The 22,741-nt window shown below is 42.6% G+C and overlaps 1 protein-coding gene across 1 annotated transcript in view; it reads left to right on the forward strand.

The window, feature by feature from the left end:
- Nucleotides 1-139: 139 nt before the first annotated feature.
- Nucleotides 140-22,741, forward strand: part of afg2a (AFG2 AAA ATPase homolog A) — a 138,154-nt gene continuing 115,552 nt past the window's right edge. Inside the window, exons 1-10 of the mRNA XM_030061797.1 lie at nt 140-400; nt 1,298-1,422; nt 2,166-2,323; nt 4,035-4,093; nt 5,496-6,167; nt 7,092-7,221; nt 7,736-7,792; nt 8,703-8,826; nt 11,933-12,034; nt 12,963-13,116. Of these exons, the coding sequence (XP_029917657.1) occupies nt 238-400; nt 1,298-1,422; nt 2,166-2,323; nt 4,035-4,093; nt 5,496-6,167; nt 7,092-7,221; nt 7,736-7,792; nt 8,703-8,826; nt 11,933-12,034; nt 12,963-13,116 (1,744 nt within the window). The 5' untranslated portion in view covers nt 140-237. The remainder of the gene's footprint in view (nt 401-1,297; nt 1,423-2,165; nt 2,324-4,034; nt 4,094-5,495; nt 6,168-7,091; nt 7,222-7,735; nt 7,793-8,702; nt 8,827-11,932; nt 12,035-12,962; nt 13,117-22,741) is intronic.

Here is a 22,741-nt window from a genome sequence, read left to right on the forward strand (position 1 = left end):
AAGTTGGCATTAAGATTGTAAACTTAATCTTTCCCCCCAGAATACTCTTGAAAGTTGATTATTGATAATATTTTGTTGTTAATACCGTCAACCATTTTTATTGAGAAAGTTTGCTGCGGACAAATACAATGCTTACGGTAACGGAGGCGGGGCTAAACTTTAACCAGGAAGTTTACCCCGCCGCTGCCTGTTTACACATGTTTGCACTTTCACGTGTTGGAGAAATTTCCTGTTAAAATGTCCTCGAAGAAAAATAAAAGCAAATCGAAAAGAGTCGCCGATGCAGAGAGTTCCCCGGGACTGAAGGACGGCTCAGGCGACTCATCCAGCCCGCAGACTCCGGGACAGGACGGCGGCGGCTGCAGAAACTCCTTCGCTGTCATCGATTTCATTGAGAAAGGTAGCGGTCCGCCACACTGTGTGCAGAGTTTGATGTGCTCGGTGAATTACCCAGCCCTAAGTTTGTCCTTAATTGACCTCAAGGTGCAAAACGTGATGCTGAAGTGATGCAGCTGCAGAGGGGTGAGAGGAGGTGGTGTGCATCCAGCAGCTGATTCATCACTGTAATGGTCTGCTTTGCTTTTACTGTGAATGCAGAAGTCACACAGAAGTTAAAAACCTGCACTCAGTTTCTCTGTCAGTTCAGTTTAGGAGCTCATATCGCAGTGAATTTTCTCACTGAAGCACCGGTGACAGAGAGGAGGCTGTGGGTATTCCACTGTTTGAGATCATGTGGTGCATTTCATTTTTTTGATATGCTTTTTTGCAGTTTTTGCATTTTCATATATCCTAATTCGCTGTTACGTTCACAAGAGCATCCATTTTTTTTCCAGGACACTCTGCTTTGAATGTCTCGGTTAAACTGGGATGTGTGGCCACCCTCGTCCTGTTGCACTTAATGTCTTATTCTAATATAATCTGGAGCCAAGCAGGGATGTGGAATTATTTAATCTATTCGACTAGATTCGCAGATGTATTTTGTTTTGTACCACTGAGATTCATATAATAACGTGCCATAACTTATTCATCTGTCTTTTTGGGGGCAGTGTTAAAGTTTTGTCGTTGAACCAATGTTATAAAGGTTGTGGATAGCTGCTTTTATTAATATGCCCTTTATTAATGCTTTATTATTCTTGAGCATGTCAGCACACAGGAAATGTTACTGCAGGTGTGGGCAAAAAAATATTCAGTTTTTATCACTCTTGTGGAAGTGATATGAGAGTGTTTACATGTGTTATAAGAGTTGTGTGTGTGTGTGTGTGTGTTTGTGTTGTGTGTGTGTGTTGTGTGCTTGCAGCTGATGACCGTACACCAAGGAGCTGCAGGTCGTCTCTCGCCCAGCTGAGCCTCGCCTCCATGAAGGCGGCCGGCGTTTGTATCGGACGTCCGGCTCTGCTGACGAGCGCCGCCGGACAGCAGGAGGTCAGTCCACATGGTGTCGCTCTGAGTGAAACCCACCAGGAGCTGCTCCTGCTCTGGTTCTGTTCAGCGCCTTGCTGAAGGGCTCCTCGGCAGGCACGAGGCTCGATGTCATGTTGGCTTCAGCTGCCGGTTGAAGGATGATTTCCGGTCTCCTGCCTGTCTGGAGCTGATGAGCTGCTCTTTTTGTCATCATCTGCTTTCTTCTTCTTCTTTTTGCACTTTTTCTTCTTTTTCTTGTTCTCATTGTTCTTCTTTTTCTTCCTCTTCTTCTTCATCTTCTCCTTCTTTTCCATCTCAACCTTCCTCTTCTTCTTCTTCATCATCTTCTTCTTCTCTCCCCTCTTCTCCTTCTCCTCCTCCGCCTCCATCTTAGTCTTCTTCCTCCCCTTCTCCTTCTTCTCCTTCTTTTTCTCCTGCTGCCTCCTCTTCTTCTACTCCCCTCTCTTCTTTTTCCTCTTCTTCTGATTCTGCGTCTGTGTCTTCATCCTGTTCTTTTCTTCTTCCTTTGCATTTTCTTTTCCTTCTCCTTCTTTTCTATCTTCTTTTCCCTTTCTTCTTCTTCTCCACCGTCTTCTGCTTCTCTCTTCTTTTCTTTCCCCTTATGCTTCTCCTTCTCCTCCTTCTTGAACTCCTTCTGCCTCTTCTCCACCTTCCTCTCCTTCTCCTTATTAATCCTCTTTTTCTTCTTCTTCTTCCCCTTCCTCCTCCTCCTCCTCCTCCTCCTCCTCCTCCTCTGTCACCAGGTGTGTCTGGGCTGGCCTGTCGCCTCCTTCCCTGGTGGGCGGGTCGGCCTTCAGAAGTGTGTGCAGAGCAACCTGCGAGTGAAGGCGGGGGAGCCGGTGCTGCTGCAGCCGCTCACGGGCCCCGTGCTCCAGGCCGAGGAGCTGCTGCTCTCCTGCAGGTGAGGCGGCCCACCAGGAGCTCAGGGACGGAGGACTGGGCCGCACCTGCTGGTTCAGACTCTGATCCTGGGAGCTCCATACACACACACACACACTGCAGCAGGCTCAGCAACAGTCTGCTGGGTTGTTGGAACAACCAGAGCTAAAGTTAGTCAAATCAAGTCAGAAATATTGTATTTACTGTGTTAATGAGACAGGAGAGGCTGTAGTTTTATTTTTATTTATTTATTTATTTATTTATTTATTTGCACAATAAAAGCAAAACATCAGAACAAAAATGAAATAGCAATAGATTGTGCAGGTGAGATACAGAAAACCCAGAGGGTCTTATAGGAGAATCCCACCTCAAAATTTTATTACATAAAAAAAAAAAAAAAAAAAAAACTGTCAAAAAATGTCAACAAACCAACAAAAAAGAGCAAATATACACTAGATCAATGCAAATATACATTAAATCAATGCAAATATACATTGGATCAATGCAGTAAATGTGTGTGAAAGTGTGTTAAAAGAGTGTATGGACCTATGTGAGTATGTGTACATGTGTGAATGTACATGTTTATGCATGTGTGACATTCAGAAATTCAGAAACAGTTGCTTTCTACTTTTCTTTATTCTGCGGCTGAGGTCTGCTCTCTGTGGTTGTGTGAAGTCCATTGACAAAAAAAAACTCTTCAAACATTGTTCATGCTTGATGCTTTCAGGTCACTATGGTTACCCAATATTCCCGACCAAAGCCTTTAACTGATAAGTCAGAAGCGTTTGCCTCTCACGCCGGATGTACGAGCTTCCCATGTCAACACAACAACACACACAACTAATTGTTATAAGAGCTAAAGTTGATGTTTTTCATGTGTAATTGGCCCAGCTGGAGCCTGTCAGGACTGTCAGATAGGTTTGATTTAGTGGGTTGTGTCTGGTCAGGGTTGTGTAGCTATGACGCGACCTCAGATTCAGGGGGGTGGGAAAGAAAATGAACCAGGGGAAAGGTCACTTTTAACAAAATAACACCCTCCATCATGAAGTCCATGACATCCACAAGTTAAGTTGTTAATTAATTTCACTCGCAGGAATAAATCCATAGAAGTGGGCAATCACAAATCAAAAAGTGAAAGAAGGTTTGCATGAACTTATTCGTCCACATCCTTTAAAATACATTTGTGCTGTAAATGTGAACTGTAGCTTTTCTGAGAGCTGCTCTGTGCGAATGGAAAAATGTGACAGAAATAGCAACCAGTTCTGTCGTCGGAGTGAGAGAATAAACCACAGCGGACCAAAATATTTCTCATGTGATTATAAATGTCATTCTTGTGGACTTACCTGGACAAGACGGAGGCATAAAACCAGCTCTAGACACCGATCTGAGCCATCCGCACCATGAAAAAAATACCAAAATAAATCATATTATAATTTCAGATTGACTTTGTTTGGAAGTATTTCTGTTGTATTTGCAGCTGAAGAGCTAAATCTCAACAGGATTTAAGAGACAGATTGCTGTGATTATTATTTATCAGGCTTTTAAAGACACTTTATCTCACTCTCACAGGAACACTGAGGCCTCTCTTCAGTAGTGTTTATTTGTATTGTTGGTAAAGGATGCCATCTGCTGGCTGAACCCTCGCACTGCAGTTCAACCACCAACACCAGTAACTGAAAGACATTTTATGCATCGACAAGGATGAGTAAATATGTGTGTTGATTTTCATTCAGGCAAAAAGATGACACAGTAGAAACAGAAGAGTTCAAGAATTTCCTCCTGCGGTCTTTGGGTGAGTTTGTCGTTTTCCTCTTGGAAAACACACAGCATTCACAGCCAATCACATTTATCCTTTTCATGCATGTTTTTGGCCTCACTTTCTTTTGTTTTTATCATGTTGTTAATGAATCTGCTTAATCCTGCTTGCTGCCTTCTTGGCCAGGCCTTGCTCGTAAAAGAGATTTTTTTTATCTCAAGCAATTTTGCCTGGTAAAATAAAGGTTTAAATAAAAAAAAAAAAAAATTAGTTACTCGACAAATGAAATATGTATTGATTTTTATTTCGATAAGCAAACATTGTATGAGTCCAGCATCACCAAGATGCGAACAATGTGACTAGGAGCTCCTGTTTTACTATTTGACAATAAATTTAATTATTCATAAAAATGTAAATTACCGGAATGAGTACAATATAATGGTTTTGTAAAAATGCTACGCTGATTTGAACTTTTATTGTGTTCTAGTTATGTCAGATTATTTTTATGGACTTGTTGAAATTACAAAACACATTTGTATGGTGTTTGATTGTGTTATTAAGTACGTTTAATTGCATATTTTTGCACCGTAGATTATTGTAAAATGTTGTTTTTAATGCTCTGGACTGTTGGATGAGTAGCCAGTGGGAGGTAAATCCAAAGGCAAAGATCCACATAAAAAACAAGCAAAACACACAAACTCATGTTAATATAGGAGTTGTCAGTGTGTTGCTGCACCTCAGTCACCAAAACAGATTCCTTCACATTTATTTAACCCTCCTGTTATGCTCACATTTTTGAACATCCTTTATGTTTGGAGTCAATTTGACCCCTGCAGTTTAAACTTTCACAAAATTATTATAACTAAAATTGTTATCAAAGTTTATGTGTCAACTACTTTATGTTCCTTTGTTGACGACCTAAATAGCCCTTTAAATAAAACATAACTCTCCCCCACCCCCACTTATACATCCAGTATTCGTATTACGCGACAATGGAAAAATATGCAAATCACCATAAAATCTCACTGATTGATCTAAAATTGGAAAGAAATATTAATTTTTGGTGTTTTAATGGCTTTATAATATTTCTAAGTACAGATTTTTGTTATTTATAAGCGATGCGTTACAAAGTGTGTACAGGACATTGAAAACATATCATCATGTCAATTTCATGTTTACCCTGTAGAACCCATTACATTAGGAACACTCATTAAATATGAAGAAAAAAAAATGATGTTAATCATTTATTTAGAGATGTTAAACATTGGCTGGGGTCAAATTGACCCCAAACATAATAGGAGGGTTAATTTGGTGAATAAAGAAGCTCTGATACTGAACTGGTTTATATCTTAAATGTAGTTTGAGCTCTAACAGTAAGTTCTCCTCTGTTGGAGTAACTGGTGATGTTCTCCCTGCTGGGTTCTCCGTCCTGTTGCAGATGGGAACGTCGTTCTGCCCGGGAACGTCCTCTCCTTGACGTACTTCGGCCGGGCCTGCAGTCTGCGGGTCGAGGCCGTGCGAGGGGAGGACGGCGTCACCCTCCAGAGGTCGGCTCCGCCCGCCGGCCCCGACCCCGACCCGGAGGAGTCCTCCCTGACGAGCTCGGCGCTGGGCTCCACGTCAGCCGACCTCTCCCTGCAGCTTAGCCTGCTCACCGTCGACGACAACAACGATGACGACGGTAACAAGGACGGCGGCGGCGGGGTCCCAGGCACGCCCGGAGAGCCCGGTCCTGCGGCCAGCACCCCGCTCAGACCGGCCCGGGCTCCTTCCCCCTCTCCCCCCTCTGCTCCCCCGACTCCCTCCTGCGACTCCCAGAATCCTCCTGCAGGTTTGGAGGAGAACGCCGTCAGCCCGGAGCAGACAGAGAGACTCCCCACAGCTCCCCCTGCTGGCGCCCTGAGCACCGACACCTTCTACTGTCTGTCCTGCTCCACCAGAGTCACTTTCACAGACAGACAGCGAGCCGGGCGAGAAGACCCGGAGGAGGCCGAGGCCAGAAGGTCAAAGGTCACGTACAGTATGATCGGCGGGCTCGGCAGCCAGCTGGACGTCATCAGAGAGACGATCGAGCTTCCGCTGAAACACCCCGAACTCTTCTCCAGCTACGGTAGGCCCACACTTTAAATAAAAAAGAAATTGTATTATTAATATAATTCTTATTTTAATGATTTTGGTAAAGATTAGGGCTCAGCAATTGTATTGAAATTCATTTTACAGATACTGTGATTACCATATGATCCACACAGTTTTAGTAATAATGATAATTTTGCATTATTATTTTTCATTTTCACTGAAAAAGCTACTAAAATGATATTAATACCAAACAAACGTGTTTTCTTACATCTGGAAAATGCAGTTTGTAGGCCAGGGCATCTCTGCAGCATCACAACACTTTATTTACAACATATTTTGTCAAACATTTTGCTCTTATTAAAAAACTGGCACTCCTGTAATTTGGATATTGGCCATATTGCAATTTTGATAATATTTCTATTATTTGTTCAGTTCTAGTAAAGATAACCAAATGTATGGCAATGCATGTACACTTTTTCTACCTAATTTCCTGTTGAAAGTGATGTGAATTTCTCAAAACATGAAAGCTTGATGAAGTTTAGAGGATTAGATTCGTAATTTCTGCTCAACTCCTGAATGTGTTGGAGTCCATGCAGAGCTGCCTTGGAGAAGATTTCATCGTCTTAAAAGCTGATTTAGTGTATATTCAATAGTCAATAGTGATAGTGATAAAATAAGTGATTTATCTATTAATCAGTCAGGTATGGATTTCCTACCTTTGCATCATGTGATGATGAAATACATAAGGAAGTTCATTTTTCATACCTACAGAACTGAAAAAGGACATTGCGGCCTCACATACAGTAAAATACATTTGACACATAAACAAGTTACAGCTGCTGCCAGCCAGAAGATGATGATGTCATTTTTATCTACAATAATTTAAGTTGCTCTAAGATGCCGGGTCTCATTATGCCTTCTAGTAAAATATGAAAATGCCTCGCTGCTTCCTGTGCAGGGATCCCGCCGCCGCGAGGAGTGCTGCTGTACGGCCCCCCGGGCACAGGGAAGACTATGATTGGACGAGCCATAGCCAATGAGGTCGGAGCTCACATGACGGTGATCAACGGCCCTGAGATCATGAGCAAGTACGGAAAAGACCGATATCAGCCTTATTGGGGCCTGAAACATCGATTTATTGATCCAGTTCAATAAACTGGAGGTTGTGTTGTTGGGTGGGATAAAATATTGAATTATTGATATGTTGCAATGTGATACATTATCAATACACTCGTGCAAAGTGAAGATATTTGAGTTTTTAACTTAATTTGCACAGATGCACATCTCATTTCCTATGAGGCGTATTTGTTCCCTGCCTTTATGTATTTTTAATTGCAGTCGCCGTGCAGATTAAAACACTGAGAAGCACGACTGATCCCGGCTTTATGGGAAAACTGCTTTGCTATAAGCTATTTTCTGTTCTTCCGCACAGATATCATGATGTATCACAGCGGATTGTATTACAATATATCGAATATCGCAGATCGGCCTGTGTTGTGATCCAGTATTTCTCCTGTTCTCCTCCACTTTCCCCATTTCCTTCTTTGACTTTGGTTCTTGAGCAGGTCGTTTTATGAGATTTGTTGTTTCATATCTTTGCAGATTTTACGGTGAAACAGAAGCGCGGCTGAGGCAGATATTTGCTGACGCATCTCAGAGGTAACCTTGCTTAAGTTTTGCCCATCGCAGTCCTAATACGGCATACACCAGAAAATGAAAACGTAACACTGTATGTTTTCATTTTCCGGGCTTCTGTCTTTAATTTATTTTTTTTTTTAAATTTGGTGTTATTTATGTGCACAAGTCAAGTGTCGGGGAGATTTTTCATTTCTTTTTGAAAAGGGAGCTGTAAAATGATACGAAATGATGTGTTGTGTAATACAAAGCGCTCGCATTAGACATGGATTTATTATACTGAAACTACAAACGGTGCCATACCGCAAGCAAGAGCATAAAAGCACATATTTCTTCTCACTTTTAGTCCTCCCAAATCAAATCAAATATTTGGGAAATGGACCATGACCGGTGCGATTAGCTCTGTGTTTTCACACTCTGCTGTAATAAGTGTCCCGAAACTGTGCTGACGTATTGATTTACAGTATCCACATCCACATAACCAAATACTCCACAGCAGATGATTTTATGACTGACAGGCTTGATATTCTTATGGCTGCTTTGTAAATATTGTGTAGAGGCTGCTGCTGAAAAGATTTGGTTAATTAATCAGTTAGTCGAATTATGAAATATGTATTAATTTTTATTTCGATAAGTAAACATTGTATGATTCCAGCATCACCAGGATGCGAACAATGTCTTTGTTTCCTGCGTTCATATCATTATAAAATTAATTTTTGGGGGTTTTTGACTGCTTGTCAGATGAAGGAAGCAATCTGATGACATCACTTTGGGCCGATAACGGGCATTTGGCGTTATTTTTGGCACATCATTGACTAAATAGTTGACCAGTCCTGAAAAAAAATCAGATTAATCAACAGGGACGTGATCATCAGTTGCAGCCGTGGCGCTGTGTTGCTGTTTAACGGCGTCGTGCCTTCACCCCGTTTGACAGGCGGCCTGCGATCATCTTCATCGACGAGCTGGACGCCCTGTGTCCCAGACGAGAGGCGGCGCAGAACGAGGTGGAGAAGCGAGTCGTCGCCTCCCTCCTGACGCTCATGGACGGGATCGGATCAGTAAGTATCAGGACGTCCCACACCTCAATCGCATCCTGACAGGCATCACTACCAAGTCATGTACAATATTAAATTTATCGTCCTCTGTACTTCCTCCTCTTATTGTGAAAACAACATCAAAACATATTCACAACCCGGGTGCATCAGAAACCATGGAACTGATTGTACGGCTGAGTGTATATTGATATTTTTATAGTGATGTGAGACTAGATATCGTCTGGGATTTTGTATCCTGTGTTGCAGTAAAAGGTGCAATTTTCTGAACTTGCTGGACTGTTGCAGCTGTTACACTGCAAAAAGTCCTTGAAACAAGTGAAAATCGTCTAAAAACAATTTACTTCTGAGGTGATCATGTCTTATTTTAAGTGTAATGAGATATTTTGACTAGAAATAAGACATTTTTACTTGAAATAAGACACATTTTCTTGGTAAGATTTGGACTTTTTGCAGTGTAGGTTATTTGCTTTTACCTGCCTGGTCATTATTTGCACATTTGAGAAAGTTTATTCATAAGATAAACCCCTTGAGTTGTCGCAACTCGTTTTCGAGGGGGTCCCACGCACATCACTTAAAAAAAAAAAAAAAAAGTACAACACAATAAAGCACAATACAATAGAATAAGAAACAGTACAGTATAATAAAAGAAAATACAGACAGTGCAATGGAAAATAACATAACAGGACAGGACAAACAAACAATCATTCGAACAAGTTGCAGCCTCAGTTTGGACAAAATGTCAATCACAAGCGGTGACAGATTCAATGAGAGCATGAACGAGTTGGAAGCAGCTTAAGGACGGAGAAGATCTACATTATTAACTACTGTCCAAAATGTCTTCTGTGTAAATATCTTACAGATGCACCCGTGGTCATCCCTACAGTATCATCGCAGTATTGATACTGAGGAATATTCAAAAAATATGAAAAAGTGGCACATACCAAATGGTAGTAGTAGTCGAGGAGGACAAAACACTCAAGTTTGACCTGTTTGTTTGGCTCATGTCACACTAGAAAAACATTATTTGATTGGTATTAACCCTATAAAGCCTGAACTATGAAAGAATTGGCAGAAAATTCCATTTTTTTGAAATTGAACCCTTTATTTAATCCTATAACAAAATATATATATATATGAAAAAACTTTTAAAAAATGTGTTATTACACGACCTTTCTGGTGTATGATATATGATATGTACTTGAAGTGCCAATGGTATGGTCCAGGGTGAATAGGGGAAGTGTTCAAAGGTATACAACAGTATTTTGGTCAAGTATTGATTAAACTGAAAATGGAATTGAAAATGTGTATCATATATGATACAAATGGCTTTATAGGGTTAAAGTATTTGGTCAATGATTCGGTGGTTGTTCATCTGGTCCATCTTGACCAGCCCTGTTACTCATATCTTGACTAACAACTGTTTTTTGCAGCGTGTTGTTTAATGGTATGGCCCTGCGTGTGTTTGAGAATAAACTCATTGCAAATGCAGATCGAGTCATGTAGAAACCATCTCGTCGCGCTGGCGGCCCTTCAGACACTCGCTCGGGTCTCCGGGGTGTCGTCCGTCCGCCAAGCGCACGGTCACTGCCTGATGAGAAAAAGAGGACTCGCTGAACCCAGATCCCCCCCTTCCTCCCCCCCTCCTCCCCCAGCCCCGCGGGAGCCTGGGAAACAAATCACCGTGGGTCACCGCGACCTGCCAAATTGGCGAAACTTTATCAGCGGTGCACATCGTCCTCGTCTCCCCAGGCAGAGAGGAGCCCTCCGTTTGGCTCGGTGATGATGCACAGATACAGCGACCGCCTGCCCGCTCCCCTCCGCCGTCTGTTTTCCAGACCGGAGTCGGATCCAAGGTCAGCGGCCCTGATTGGTTGGCCTTTGCGGAATGTGGGGAAAGCACTTCCTGCTCCTCGGCATTCTTGCTTGCACTGTAATTTATTTGTGTTTCACGTCTCCCGGCGGGGTTGGAGATGGGTGGAAAAAGCATTATTCCTCCTCCTCGCAGGCAGACCACCCCGAGAAGCACAGACCCGGCTGAGGTTTAGCATCAGGCTCGGGTCAGGTTGTGTTTTGCTGGTCGTGTGAAAACTCCAATTTTGGCGATTTTTATGTTTTCACTTTAAAAAAAAAAAAATTACAAAATGACAGGAAGATTGCCCGGTTATCTGTTGCCTGAGAGCGTTGTCCGATCTCTCAACCTCTTCATGGAGTCAGAAAGGCACGGTGGTCAAGCTGAAAGCCACGCTGTTTTTTTTTTTTTTTTTTTCTTTAATTCCTGGAAAGCTGACATTCCACAGATACAGGCTTTCCACTCGACAGTTTGTGAATAGTTCCTTGTTCGTTCTGCTTTATGCAGAAAAATCAACACAATGTCTTTCTCTCGCTCTTCTTTATGAATGGCTGAGCATCTCTCCTAGTAACATTTACACAAAAAAAAACAACACAGGAAAATGAAGCAGTGTGAGATATCCTGTCAATCATGGAAAAATTAGCTAAACTCACTTAAAAACACTTCCTCACTGTTGTCTTAACTCTGTGCACCGCTCGATTCCCCTGCGATGCAAATTCCTGTGTTGATTAAAACAAACTGATTGCAAATGATTCGGCTCGGCGGCATATGTAACGAGACATATCGATGTAATACCGATGTTATGAGAACGCAGGCGAGGCTGGATTATGGTTCAAGGATAGCAGAACATTACGTACTCTTCGGGGTTTCGTGCACGAGGTCGTGCGTATGGCTGCATTGAGGCAGCATGATAACACAGTTAGGGGGTGTAATGATTCATACAGTTTGATGTGTGCCTCAGTTTTTAGCCCACGGTTTGGTTTGTAAACGACTTAAATCCCCTTGATTGTTAATTTAAACACATGTACGCCAACAATCCAGTGCAGAAGGTCAAATGGGACTTTGGCCAGTGTTCGGTAAAGGCTGTTTAGTGCAGTAAAAGAAAGCCTTTGTATGCAAAAAATCACGGTTCATAACACATTTAAGGTTTACCGCATAGAAAATGACAGAATCACAGTTTTCATCCCTAAACACAACACTACATCCAAGCAGAAATAAATAGACGGCGCTAATTTTTTGTTTCCCTCCCTGTACGTTCAGGAGGGCCATTCGGGGCAGCTGTTGGTCCTGGGGGCCACAAACCGGCCGCACGCCCTGGACCCCGCCCTGCGCCGGCCGGGGCGCTTTGACAAGGAGCTGGAGGTGGGTGCTGCCCGTCGCTTTATAGTCCAGTCATTTTATGAAAAAACCCTAGGACAAATTGCAAGAGAAGCAAACTCAACTGATTTTGTATCCTCAGTTTGTCCTGAGTGAGGGGGAAAAAAGTCCCAAGAAATCCCATTGGTGGAAAGTTTTGAAAATCACCTCTATATGTTACCACACCGAAAATCGGCCCTTTTAACACACAGGTGAATGGAGTTCAAAATTTTACTTTCAGATATCACTATAAAAATTCACAAGTTGATTACACACACAAAGACAAGAAAAAAAGTCAATTACAAGTTCTTTGAATTATTCAGTTTACACATGCATATCACACATTATCTGATTTGATATGCGCTAATAAGGAATATAAGTCCATAAGTATATAGTAACCTTTTAATTCAAGGTTACTATATATATAGTAACCTTTTAATTCACTGTTTAAATATCTGCTCTGGCATTTATTCCAATTGGTGCATATCAAATCAGATAATGTGTGATATGCATGTGTAAACAGAATTATTCAAAGAACTTGTAATTGACTTTTTTTCTTGTCTTTGTGTGTGTAATCAACTTGTGAATTTTTATAGTGATATCTGAAAGTCAAATTTTGAACCCCTTTGCCCTGTGTGTTAAAAAGGGTGTTTTCTGGTAATATGTGGTCATAAATAGGTGATTTTCAAAACTTTCCACCAATGGGATTCCTTGGGACTTTTTTTCCCTCACTCAGGACAAACTGAGGATACAAAATCAGTTGAGTTTGCTTCTCTTGCAATTTGTCCTAGGTTGACCCAGGTTTGGCCTAAAATTACTGGACTATTAGTGGATATGGGCTCTTAGAGAAACTACCCTGCATGAGGAAGGAGTGATATTGATGCTTCAGATGAAATGGGCCATCTGACGCGCTGCTGTGGTTTGGCTGTGGCAGGTCGGAGTGCCCGGTGCCGCCGAGCGGGCCGACATCCTGCAGAAGCAGCTGAGCTCGGTGCCGTGCAGCGCCGCCGCCGAGGAAGTGACCCAGCTGGCCGACGCCGCCCACGGATACGTAGGAGCCGACCTCGCCGCCGTTTGTAAAGAGGCAGGCGAGTACACGGGGTTCATGTTCTCATGCAAGAACTGGGGAAAAGATGGGGGATTTGAAAATGGCCAGATATTGTTCTTAAAGTTTTGCAGCTGTCCTGGTGGCTCAGGTCGTCAGGGTGTGCACCACGTGATCATCAGCCTGAAACCTTCATCGCACATTAGTGATGCATCCAAATCATTTTTCCAATACCAATACTGAGATATTGACCAACACAGAACAAGCCAATAAGAAGCCAATTACTATCCCTGAAAAATGTATCCTGGATTAGTAGTTATAGCAAAATTATTGATATAAAATCCTTCTTTTTCCCACCGTTTGGTGAATCAAAGCTTCTGTTCGCCAAATCTGGAGAAAATCAAGGCAGTTTGTTTTTATTTCTGACATCATGTCACTCAGGGCTTTTAGCATCGCATTTTGGCCTTGAGTGAAATCTCTGCTAATCCATTTTACCATGATGTCAGCACCAGTACCCGACCTGGACCACCTCTCTTCTTTCTTTCTGGTCTCTCTCCGTGAAGCATTTGGCTCCTTAGAGATCTACATCATGTTTCAAGTGATAGGATCATTTGGCTCGGCACACCAAGTGAGAGACGGCGACTTTGGCTCCCAACTAACTTGTGTATCAATAAAGGTTTCTCTTGTTTGTTTGGGTTTTTTGGCCCTCCAGTGGATTCACTGCTTCACACCCCGGCCGGCATGAAGGACGCATGGAAGCGTGCGGCCAGCGATGGTTGCATGGTTTGAAATTTATTTTCGGACGTAACGGGAGCATAAATGAGCCTTTACTCAGAAACTCAGAGCTAAAAAAAACAAAAAAACAACCTCTTTTCAGTGCGTTTTGTTGGCTCTTCAAATATACAAGTCGGCTGCAGAAAATGAAGAGCGGACACGTTTGTGAACAAAATAGTGCCCTTTTTAAAAAAACAAGACGAAGCCGCCTCCTTAATGATTTACTGTGTTTTTTGTAGTTGCCTCAGACTTTTTGGTGCAGCAGTTTTTGCATCTCCTGGTCTCTGACAGCCCAACAGGAAATAAATAAGATAGATAGATAGATAGATAGATAGATAGATAGATAGATACTTTATTCATCCCGAAGGAAATTCACAGTTTTCAGCAGTATCCACAGAGTACAAGATTAAATAAATAAAAAATAAAGAATAAAAGATGACACTCGAGATCTAAAGATCTAAGCACCCAATGTGCAAAAAACCAAAAAAACCAGTGTGCATCGATGTATACAATGTGCATAGATGTGGGCAATGTGCAAATTTACAGTATAAACAGATGATAAATAGCAGCAAGCAATATATACACTATAAACAAGGAATATATAAAAAATATATAAAAATAAAATATATATATATATATAAAAATAAGGGTGTTATTGAAGTTCAGGTGTCTGGTCAGGCCTCTCATTGTTTCCCCTCCGCCTCCGGATCAGCGCTCGACCCCGCCCCCCCCCCGCTCGCCACAATCACTACTTTGCCCAAACCACAATTCCTAGTTGTGGTTTTGTGCCGGGACTCCTCTCTCTCTCCCTCTCTCTCTCTCTCTCTCTCTCTCTCTCTCTCTCTCTCTCTCTCCCCGAATAGTTTTCTACCAGAGTGTTGTGATGTTTTTTTGTCGGAGTGGATCACATGTCCATGCAGCCCCCTTTTTGAACACAGAGGGTCGGCCGCTCTCTGATATGCGCCCAAGAGGAAGTCGGGCTTTTCGGTGGTGCTCTGATCCCAGTGAGAGAAACCGCTCAAACCACCGCTTGTTGTGAAATTCCTCTGCCCCCTCAACCCGAACGCTGCAAACCAAATCCACCTCACAGGAAAATGCATCCAGAGGCCGAGGATGTTGGCTCGGATGTGTGTGTGTGTGCATTTCTGCTTATTTGTGGGCATGTGTGTGTGTACGAGTACATGCAAAATTGTTTTTCTGTGAGTGTGTGTGTGTGTGTGTGTGACCCCACATGCCTCCTGGGTGGTCCCGGTGCCTGGGGTACGTGGCGTATTGCATTTCCAGCTGAGGAGGGAGCTGGGGCTGCTGTGCGGAAGCACTCCGGCAAAGAGCGTGATTTACTGTCCGCAGAGGACCAGACGTGACTGGCAGTGTTTTCAGAGAAACCTCCCCGCTGCCCGGAGGGAGGACACATCGACCCCCCCCCACCCCACCCCTCCAAAAAAAAAAAAAAAAAAAAAAAAAAGCCTCTTCGACTCTACTCGTTTCCCCCAGAATCTCCAAACCCAAATCACCAGACAAACAAGACGAGGAAAATTAACCGACAGTGTCCAGAAGACGCTCGGTTTCTTCTTCTTTCATTATTTCTTTCTAGCTTTTTTTTTTTGCATTCTGTCCTTTATAATGTAGCCTGATGTCCCGTACGCTCACTTTGTTTGTTCATGTCATCACTTTGGGATGTTTGAGTCGGGCTTCTGTGTGGATGTTTGCCTCGGAGTGTCATGGGAAAAAAAACATGAAAATGGGTTTCTCAGGCATTTTCACACACACTCATAGCCCATAAAAAATGCTGAGATCCAGCTCTAGAATCATAGTTTTGATGAAATGATGGCGGAATAGCATCAAATGTTGCGGTGTGATTTAATATTCGGGAGCAACAAAATGCCTCATTTGTTTATTTTGTCGTTTCTGTCGAAGAAAACCAGAAACAAGAGTTTAGCTCAAGTTTCAGATTTTCAGTTTTTCAGTGAAATGAAGTGATTTCCAACTGTTCAACATAGCAGTTTGAACAACAACAAAAAAAAAGATAAAAATGCTGTTCAGTCATTTTTTCATTTGTAACCTTCACAAAAAATAAGAAAACAAACCATTATAATGTTTTTAACCCATTAAGCCACCAGATAATGGAATTACTCAAAGGTGCACAGACAAAGAGTTGATAGTTTGTGTGTGTGTGTGCGTGTGTGTGTGTGTTATTGAGGTTAGAAACCCCCGTCCCGTCTCCATACACATGCATGGATACCCAGAAATAGACACAAATACATCCCCCAGAAAACACACACACATGTACCCAGAACTTGATATCTGTTTTTTCCTTCTTTGCTTTCATAGAAGGGAACAAAAGCCGAGCGGGCGTAAAAAACACACACTTGTGAAGTAGGAACCGCAGTTGTTTCCTTCTCCTGCTCAGGTAACAATAAACTGCTGGGGGAACGTAATCTCAGATGCACCGCTTCCTGAAAAATAAAGATGGGGCGACATCGCTGCCGGGACGACCGAGGGGAACAAGACCCCCCCCCCCCCTCCTCCCTCCTCCTTCTCCTCCTTGTGCAGCTGCTGAGAGGCACACACACACGCACACACTCGTCACATCGAATGCACACACACTTGCACACTTGAATAACACACAGCGTCGGGGGTTCACATCCTGCCCTTAATACAATAGCGCCTTGCTTATGAGGCACTTCTGCACAAAAACTATTTAAATCAATTCTGCACCTCTGGAGAAGGGAGAGGGGGAAGGATGGCATGTGTGTGTGTGTGTGTGTGTGTGTGTGTGTGTTTGCATGTGCCCGTGTGTGTGTGTGTGTGTATGAGAATAGATGGAAATGTTGATGTCATCAGGGAAGTTTTTGTTTGTCCTGTGCGACTCACACCGCGGCTCAGAAGCAGCGTCTTGACGACAGACGTGTTACATAATCGGAGCCTCATCACCGCTGATCGCACGCCGGCCGGTTTGCACGCAGGGTTGGGTATCGGTTGGGTTTTATCCGATACCGGTGCCTACTCGCTATTTTTTAAACGGTTCCGGTGCTTAAACGGTTCTCGAACTGGTACTTAAAAAAACGAAAACGCACACACTTTGTCAAAAAACAATACCCTTTTATTTCCAGGGCCAAATTGAACACAATATTCACTTAACTATTTAAACAATATAAATACAAGTAACATATTGTACTAATAATTGCGCCATTTGTGTGCAACCGCGGGGGAGGGAGGGGTTACAGTCGGGCTGCACGGCCCAGTCGGGAATGTCTTGCGGCCCAGTACCAGTCTGCAGACCGGTGGTTGGGGACCGCTGACGTAGATTATCAAACACGGTGCATTTTTCGCCTTTTAAATAAACCCCATGTGTCGCCAGATGTTTCATTAAATTCATAAAATTTATAAAATTCATAAAATTCAACGTTTTGCCTTCGCCATCTTTATTGATCCTCTCACTATCAGAACACCAGCGGCCGGCGCCGAAATTTTCATTCTTATTCGGTCTCGTTACTACCGCTTACGTCGGAACCGGTGCCCTGTTGTCACCGCGTTTCGGTACCCAACCCTATTTGCATGCGGCACGATGCGAGGAGGACGCCGCCGTGCCCCATCTACTAAAATTTAAATCTGCTTCCTCACATCCACTTAGTGATTAGTGAAGGTTTTATTTCGGTCATTTTCCAGTTGCAGAAATCAAATACACATATAAATAGACAATATCTCATGCACATATTTCTAAACAGTAAATAATATTTCATTTCCTTTCAGTACTGGTAAACCAAAACAAATATATGATGTATACAAATAAACACTGACCGAAAAGGTATAGCCTGAAGCCTTAGCTCATTTTTCCTATCCTTCTTACATTAATAAGCTTTTGTCAGCTCATTTAAATAATAAAATAAAGTAAATGAAAGACACAAAAACAAAATATGTGTATATTATACATACAAAGGCTCCCAAGGCAGTTCATACGTACACTAGTGTTCATAATTTTGTTTTATATTTACTATTAATAGTATTTTTAAATAGCTTTATCTGTTAAGTGTGTGACATAATTTCATTTCTATTTCTAAATTATTCCGTAAATTTTTCTTTTACTGTTATACATCTTTGTTTTACATTTGTTCTTGCCTTGGATACTTTCTGGAAGCATGTTATTATTCACTTTATACATGATTTGTATTTGACTTAAGCCTCTTCAGTGTCGCACGACATCTCAACTAAACCCGCTCTTTCCATCAGACGCCCTGACCAGAGGAATCCAGGTTCAACTCCACCATCCATTAATGAAACGAGGGATTTTTTTTTTTAAGGGAACAGGGAATGCAGCTCACGATTAAACAGGCACTGCTTATATTTTTTTATTTTTTTTAACAGAGTGCAATTCGCCAAGTTTACCTGACTGTGGTTTTGGTAGAAGTACACTATTTTTTTTTTTTAACTTCTATATTTATTCCTGCAAAATGTGTTTATGTTTGTTTGCTGTGTAACACATAATTACAAAGTGAACATTGGGACCACTGTGCAGGAGAGATAGGTCCATAACTGTGCCAAAGTAGATTAAAGTCGTTGCATAATGTTTGTATAATGCGTTCACTATATGATGGCTGAAGTGAAGTTCAGAAAAGGTATCATTTTTTATGAAGTAATCACTTCTTTATGCAAAACTTGGTGTGCACACTGATGTTTGCAGTGGAGTAGAGTTCTCTAGACGTGAAGTGCATTCCAAAATAAAGTGCACTGAAGCGTCACGGCGCTGCACAGAGCTCGAGGTAAAGCACATAATTGCTTTCCACCATTATGTCTTTGCTCATGGCAGGAAAAAAAGAAAAGGTCAGTTCCACTAAAAACGGCACTGTGGCTGCTGCAAATGAGGACCTCTGGTGGCCAAATGTTGTATTGCAAGAGGAAGCAAAAGGCCAGGCTCTGTCACAAGCATGACTGTCAGCTGAGACTGGCTTAATTTTTAAATGCACAACAGTGAAATGGAAAAAAAAATATACCTTTAGTACTTACTTTAGCTCAGTTTTAGCATTATTGTGCATATGCAGTACGTTTTTCTTTTTCCTTATCCCACCTTTTCTACTGATCCCCAGGTCAGAATTTTGTAAGGTGAATTTACAGTCTTCTGGCAACAAGCAAACCGGATGAAGCTGACCTGGTTTTTCCTCACAGTTTCTTACCGTCCGGCTCGGTGTGATCCACTGCGCTGGGTCGATCACAGTGCAAAGAGTGTAACACATGCACGCCGCCCTGTGCAAATCTCCATCCTATCCAATCATTTAGTCTCATTCAGTGTTAAAATCTGCCAGAGGGATCAGATTATTGCACTCGTCTCCAATGCTAATCAACTTGTTTCCTGAATTTTCTTGAATCAAGTATCATTTTCTCGATCCTAGTGGGCTAATTTGCCTCAGTCTTAACATTTTATTCTTGTTCCCGGAAAAAAAAAATCCTGAAAAAGTGAAACTGCACTGGAAAAAAAAAAAAAAAAAGTGGGATTATCTCAGCTCAGTGGCAGATTTGTGTTATGAAAAACAACAAGAAGATTGTAAGACCGAATATGAGAGGAAATTACTTGATTCGTCGCAGTGTGGCCACTGCAGCCACACATACGTTGCGCTGATCTGCGTTTCTTTATCTGATGTAGATCTTGCTCTCTGCCATCTGGGCGAGATGTGTGTCAGCAGATGTGGTTACGCGTTGCAGAAGTCACCGCGTTGCATGCCCGCTGCAGCGTCGGCTTCACCTTTGACCCACCTCTCAGAGAAAAATGCTCTCATAATTCAGAGTTTATTCTCTTTTGCAGCCACAAAAAAACAAACAAAAAAAAAAAGTGCACAGAATACTCTGGCAGCTGGCAGGTTGAAGTTGTTCGAAATGGGAGTCGTGTGGTAAAACAAGCCTGTTCATTTGCATTTGAGCAAAAAAAAAAAAAAAAAAAAAAAATAGCACCAGCCGGTTATGTTGTGTATAGGAAAGAGCAAATTAAGCGTTGTGGGTTCTGTCGATCGATTTATGGTGTGTGAAGGGAGTTTACTCTTCTCTGTATTTTCACAGATGCTCCCTCAAAGGGTTTTCTCTGATATGACTATGTAGGTGTTGATTTCCTCTGATCTTATTTCCCGCCCCCCCAAAACTTTTACGTTGACCCCGTTCCCGGTTCAGCCCAGATTACAAAACAGCTTTTCATAATGAATCCCTGGAGGTGTTTTGTGTGGTAGTGGAGCCTGTCATGTGGTCTCGCCGAGTCTGGGCGTCTCTGTGTCGTCCTTTTGGTGTTCAACTGATCCTGGCTGCTCGCGGATGACTCATTTCCACGGTCTAAACAGCGTAAATTGTGTGTGCGTTTGTGTGTGTGTGTGTGTGTGTGTGTGTGTGTGTGTGCGTGTGTGGTTGTGCAAGCTTGTTTGGTTTGTGCCACATCCGGACACACTGTTTACAAGCCTCTCCAAACAGGGGAAGCCCACTGGAACAAAAAGCGCTAGTAAAATTGATTATGTGGAATAATAAACACACAACTCTGCACAATGTCAGCAGAAAGCTTTTTGGTTAGCCGGTTATTTGACGGCAAAGATCAGGCGAGATGTTTTACATCCCACTTTTGCAGCCCGGGCCCGGCGGGCTAAATGATTTACTCGGTAAACGTGCGAAACGATTTGGGGGGAACAAACTTAGTGAAAATCCCCTTAAACCTAAATAGTCAGCACTTTGGCTCGTTTTATCCCAGCGATTGATCTTCCCGGCTGACTGGTCCAGGAAGCGGGGAGCGGTTATTGCTCCATTGTGTGCGGGGAACGAAGAGGAACGGCGGCCCGTGCAAACGAGCGCCGTTTTTGTGTGTTTGACATAAATTCTGCCGCGCAGGACGTGAATAAGCCAAACAGTGCTAAATGCTCGATGGTGTTTACGGCGGGCGGCGTTTTCCATATAAAGCGCTTTTCCCGACTCGTCTGTCCTTTTAAAGACACTTGAGGAATTTCAGGACAGGTCACATAAATATCAGTCGGATCAGTATGTGAAGTTTATTTGGGGCCCTCTGTTTATAAAATCCGGAAATGTTCGCCTTGTACTCTTTAACCCCGTCACTTACCTTTACACAGACACAGCTGTGTGTGTGTGTGTGTGTGTGTGTCTACGTATGTATTTGAGTTTGTCATCTGTGTGTGTGTGTGTGTGTGTGTGTGTGCACGCTGGAAGAGCACATATTATTGCGGTGTTTCAGCTCCGGGAACAGATGTTGGGTATTGTAAATACAGGTGCAGAGAATGTTCCGGAAACCCCGGCGAGTAATGAAAACGTTCCTGTTTTTTCGGTCGGTGGTGTAATGCCGAAGGTATTTCACAATTCATATGAGGACATCGCTGCCGGAGAGCTGCGGCGCGGGCCGGCAACATCGCCCCTGCCTCAACTCCCCCCGACCTGCCGGGCTCTGGAATGCGCCGTCGGAGCAGCAGATGGGCTCCTCCTGACACACCTTCCTCCTCGGCTCTGCGGGCGACGGGCCGCTGTCTCCTGACAATGGAGCTCTGTGAAGTTTCCCCCGTTTGAAGTCAAACTTATAGCCTACCCCTGTGCACACTTCCTATGCTTTTTTTTTTCTTCTTCTTCTTCTTCTTCTTGAAGCAAAGAGGCAGGTTTTCAGAGCGAGGTCGAGCTGAGCTTGTGTGCAGTTTGTAGGAATGAAGTGATTTATTGTAGTTCTGTGCAATGAAAATGTGAATTAAAGGTGCAGTAAGTAAGATTCATGCAGCGTCCACGCGTGACATGCAAGAGCATTACGTTCATGTCATCAGCTGGGGAAAAGCATGCCACGAAGAGGAAACTGAATTTTCCTCCACGGGAAATACACTGCAAAAACTCACCTTTTTGGCCTTTATCGTCACAGTTTAAGTGCACACACTTTCGGTACATTGCAAAAACTCAAAATCTTACCAAGAATATTTGTCTTATTTCAAGTCGAAATGTCTTATTTCTAGTCAAAATATCGCATTACACTTCAAATAAGACATGATCACCTCAGAAGTAACTTGTTTTTCACTTTGAAACAAGTGAAAATTAGCTTGAAACAAGTGAAAATTGTCTAAAAACAAGTTATTTCTGAGGTATCATCTCTTATTTTAAGTGTAATGAGATATTTTGACTAGAAATAAGACATTTTGACTTGAAATAAGACAAATATTCTTGGTAAGATTTTGAGTTTTTGCAGTGTACCAAAAGTGTGTGCACTTAAACTGTGACGATAAAGGGCAAAAAGGTGATTTCAGTCATTTTTGTGGCTGTTCTGACGTCGGTTTAACTGAAATGAAAGGAAAACGCAGCTCTGAAAGTATAACCCACATCTCCAGCTTGTGATTCCTTATAAAGTTGGACGCCTGTTCAGTTCAGTTTTTTTCACAAGTTGGACCTTGTCTGTGTTATGTTTGAGCAGAAGTGAACACAGCTGTAGCAGATAGTGCAAAATGACCAAAATATTTATCTGTATCATTATCTGTGGTGGGCTGATTGGGTTATTCACCACGACCAGTGACTCAGTGATCGCATGATGAAGCACCAGAAGCATCAGAACCAACATTTAATTTCCCTGATCAACACAGTAGTGGTGCATGGAGAGCAGATGATGATGGCATGCCGTCGTAAAGCGATGCACTTCAGGCATAAATGTCAAAATTAACGTCTGGTGTTCAGCGCCTGCAGTGGCCTCCAGTGTCTTGATTGCACAATTTGAAGGCCTGTTTGGAAACCCGTATTTTCCCCGTCTTCTTTTTTTCGTGGGTATCTTTTATAATTTGTGTCAATTACATAACCGCCGCGCGCCGTGCCAGAGGCCTGTCAGTGTTGTTGTTCCTTGGGTGCCGATCGAGGTCGATAAAAGTCATAGATTACTTAATGCCGCTTTGATCATG

The sequence above is a fragment of the Myripristis murdjan genome, chromosome 10 (genome assembly GCF_902150065.1).
Source record: "Myripristis murdjan chromosome 10, fMyrMur1.1, whole genome shotgun sequence".
Taxonomy (NCBI): domain Eukaryota; kingdom Metazoa; phylum Chordata; class Actinopteri; order Holocentriformes; family Holocentridae; genus Myripristis; species Myripristis murdjan.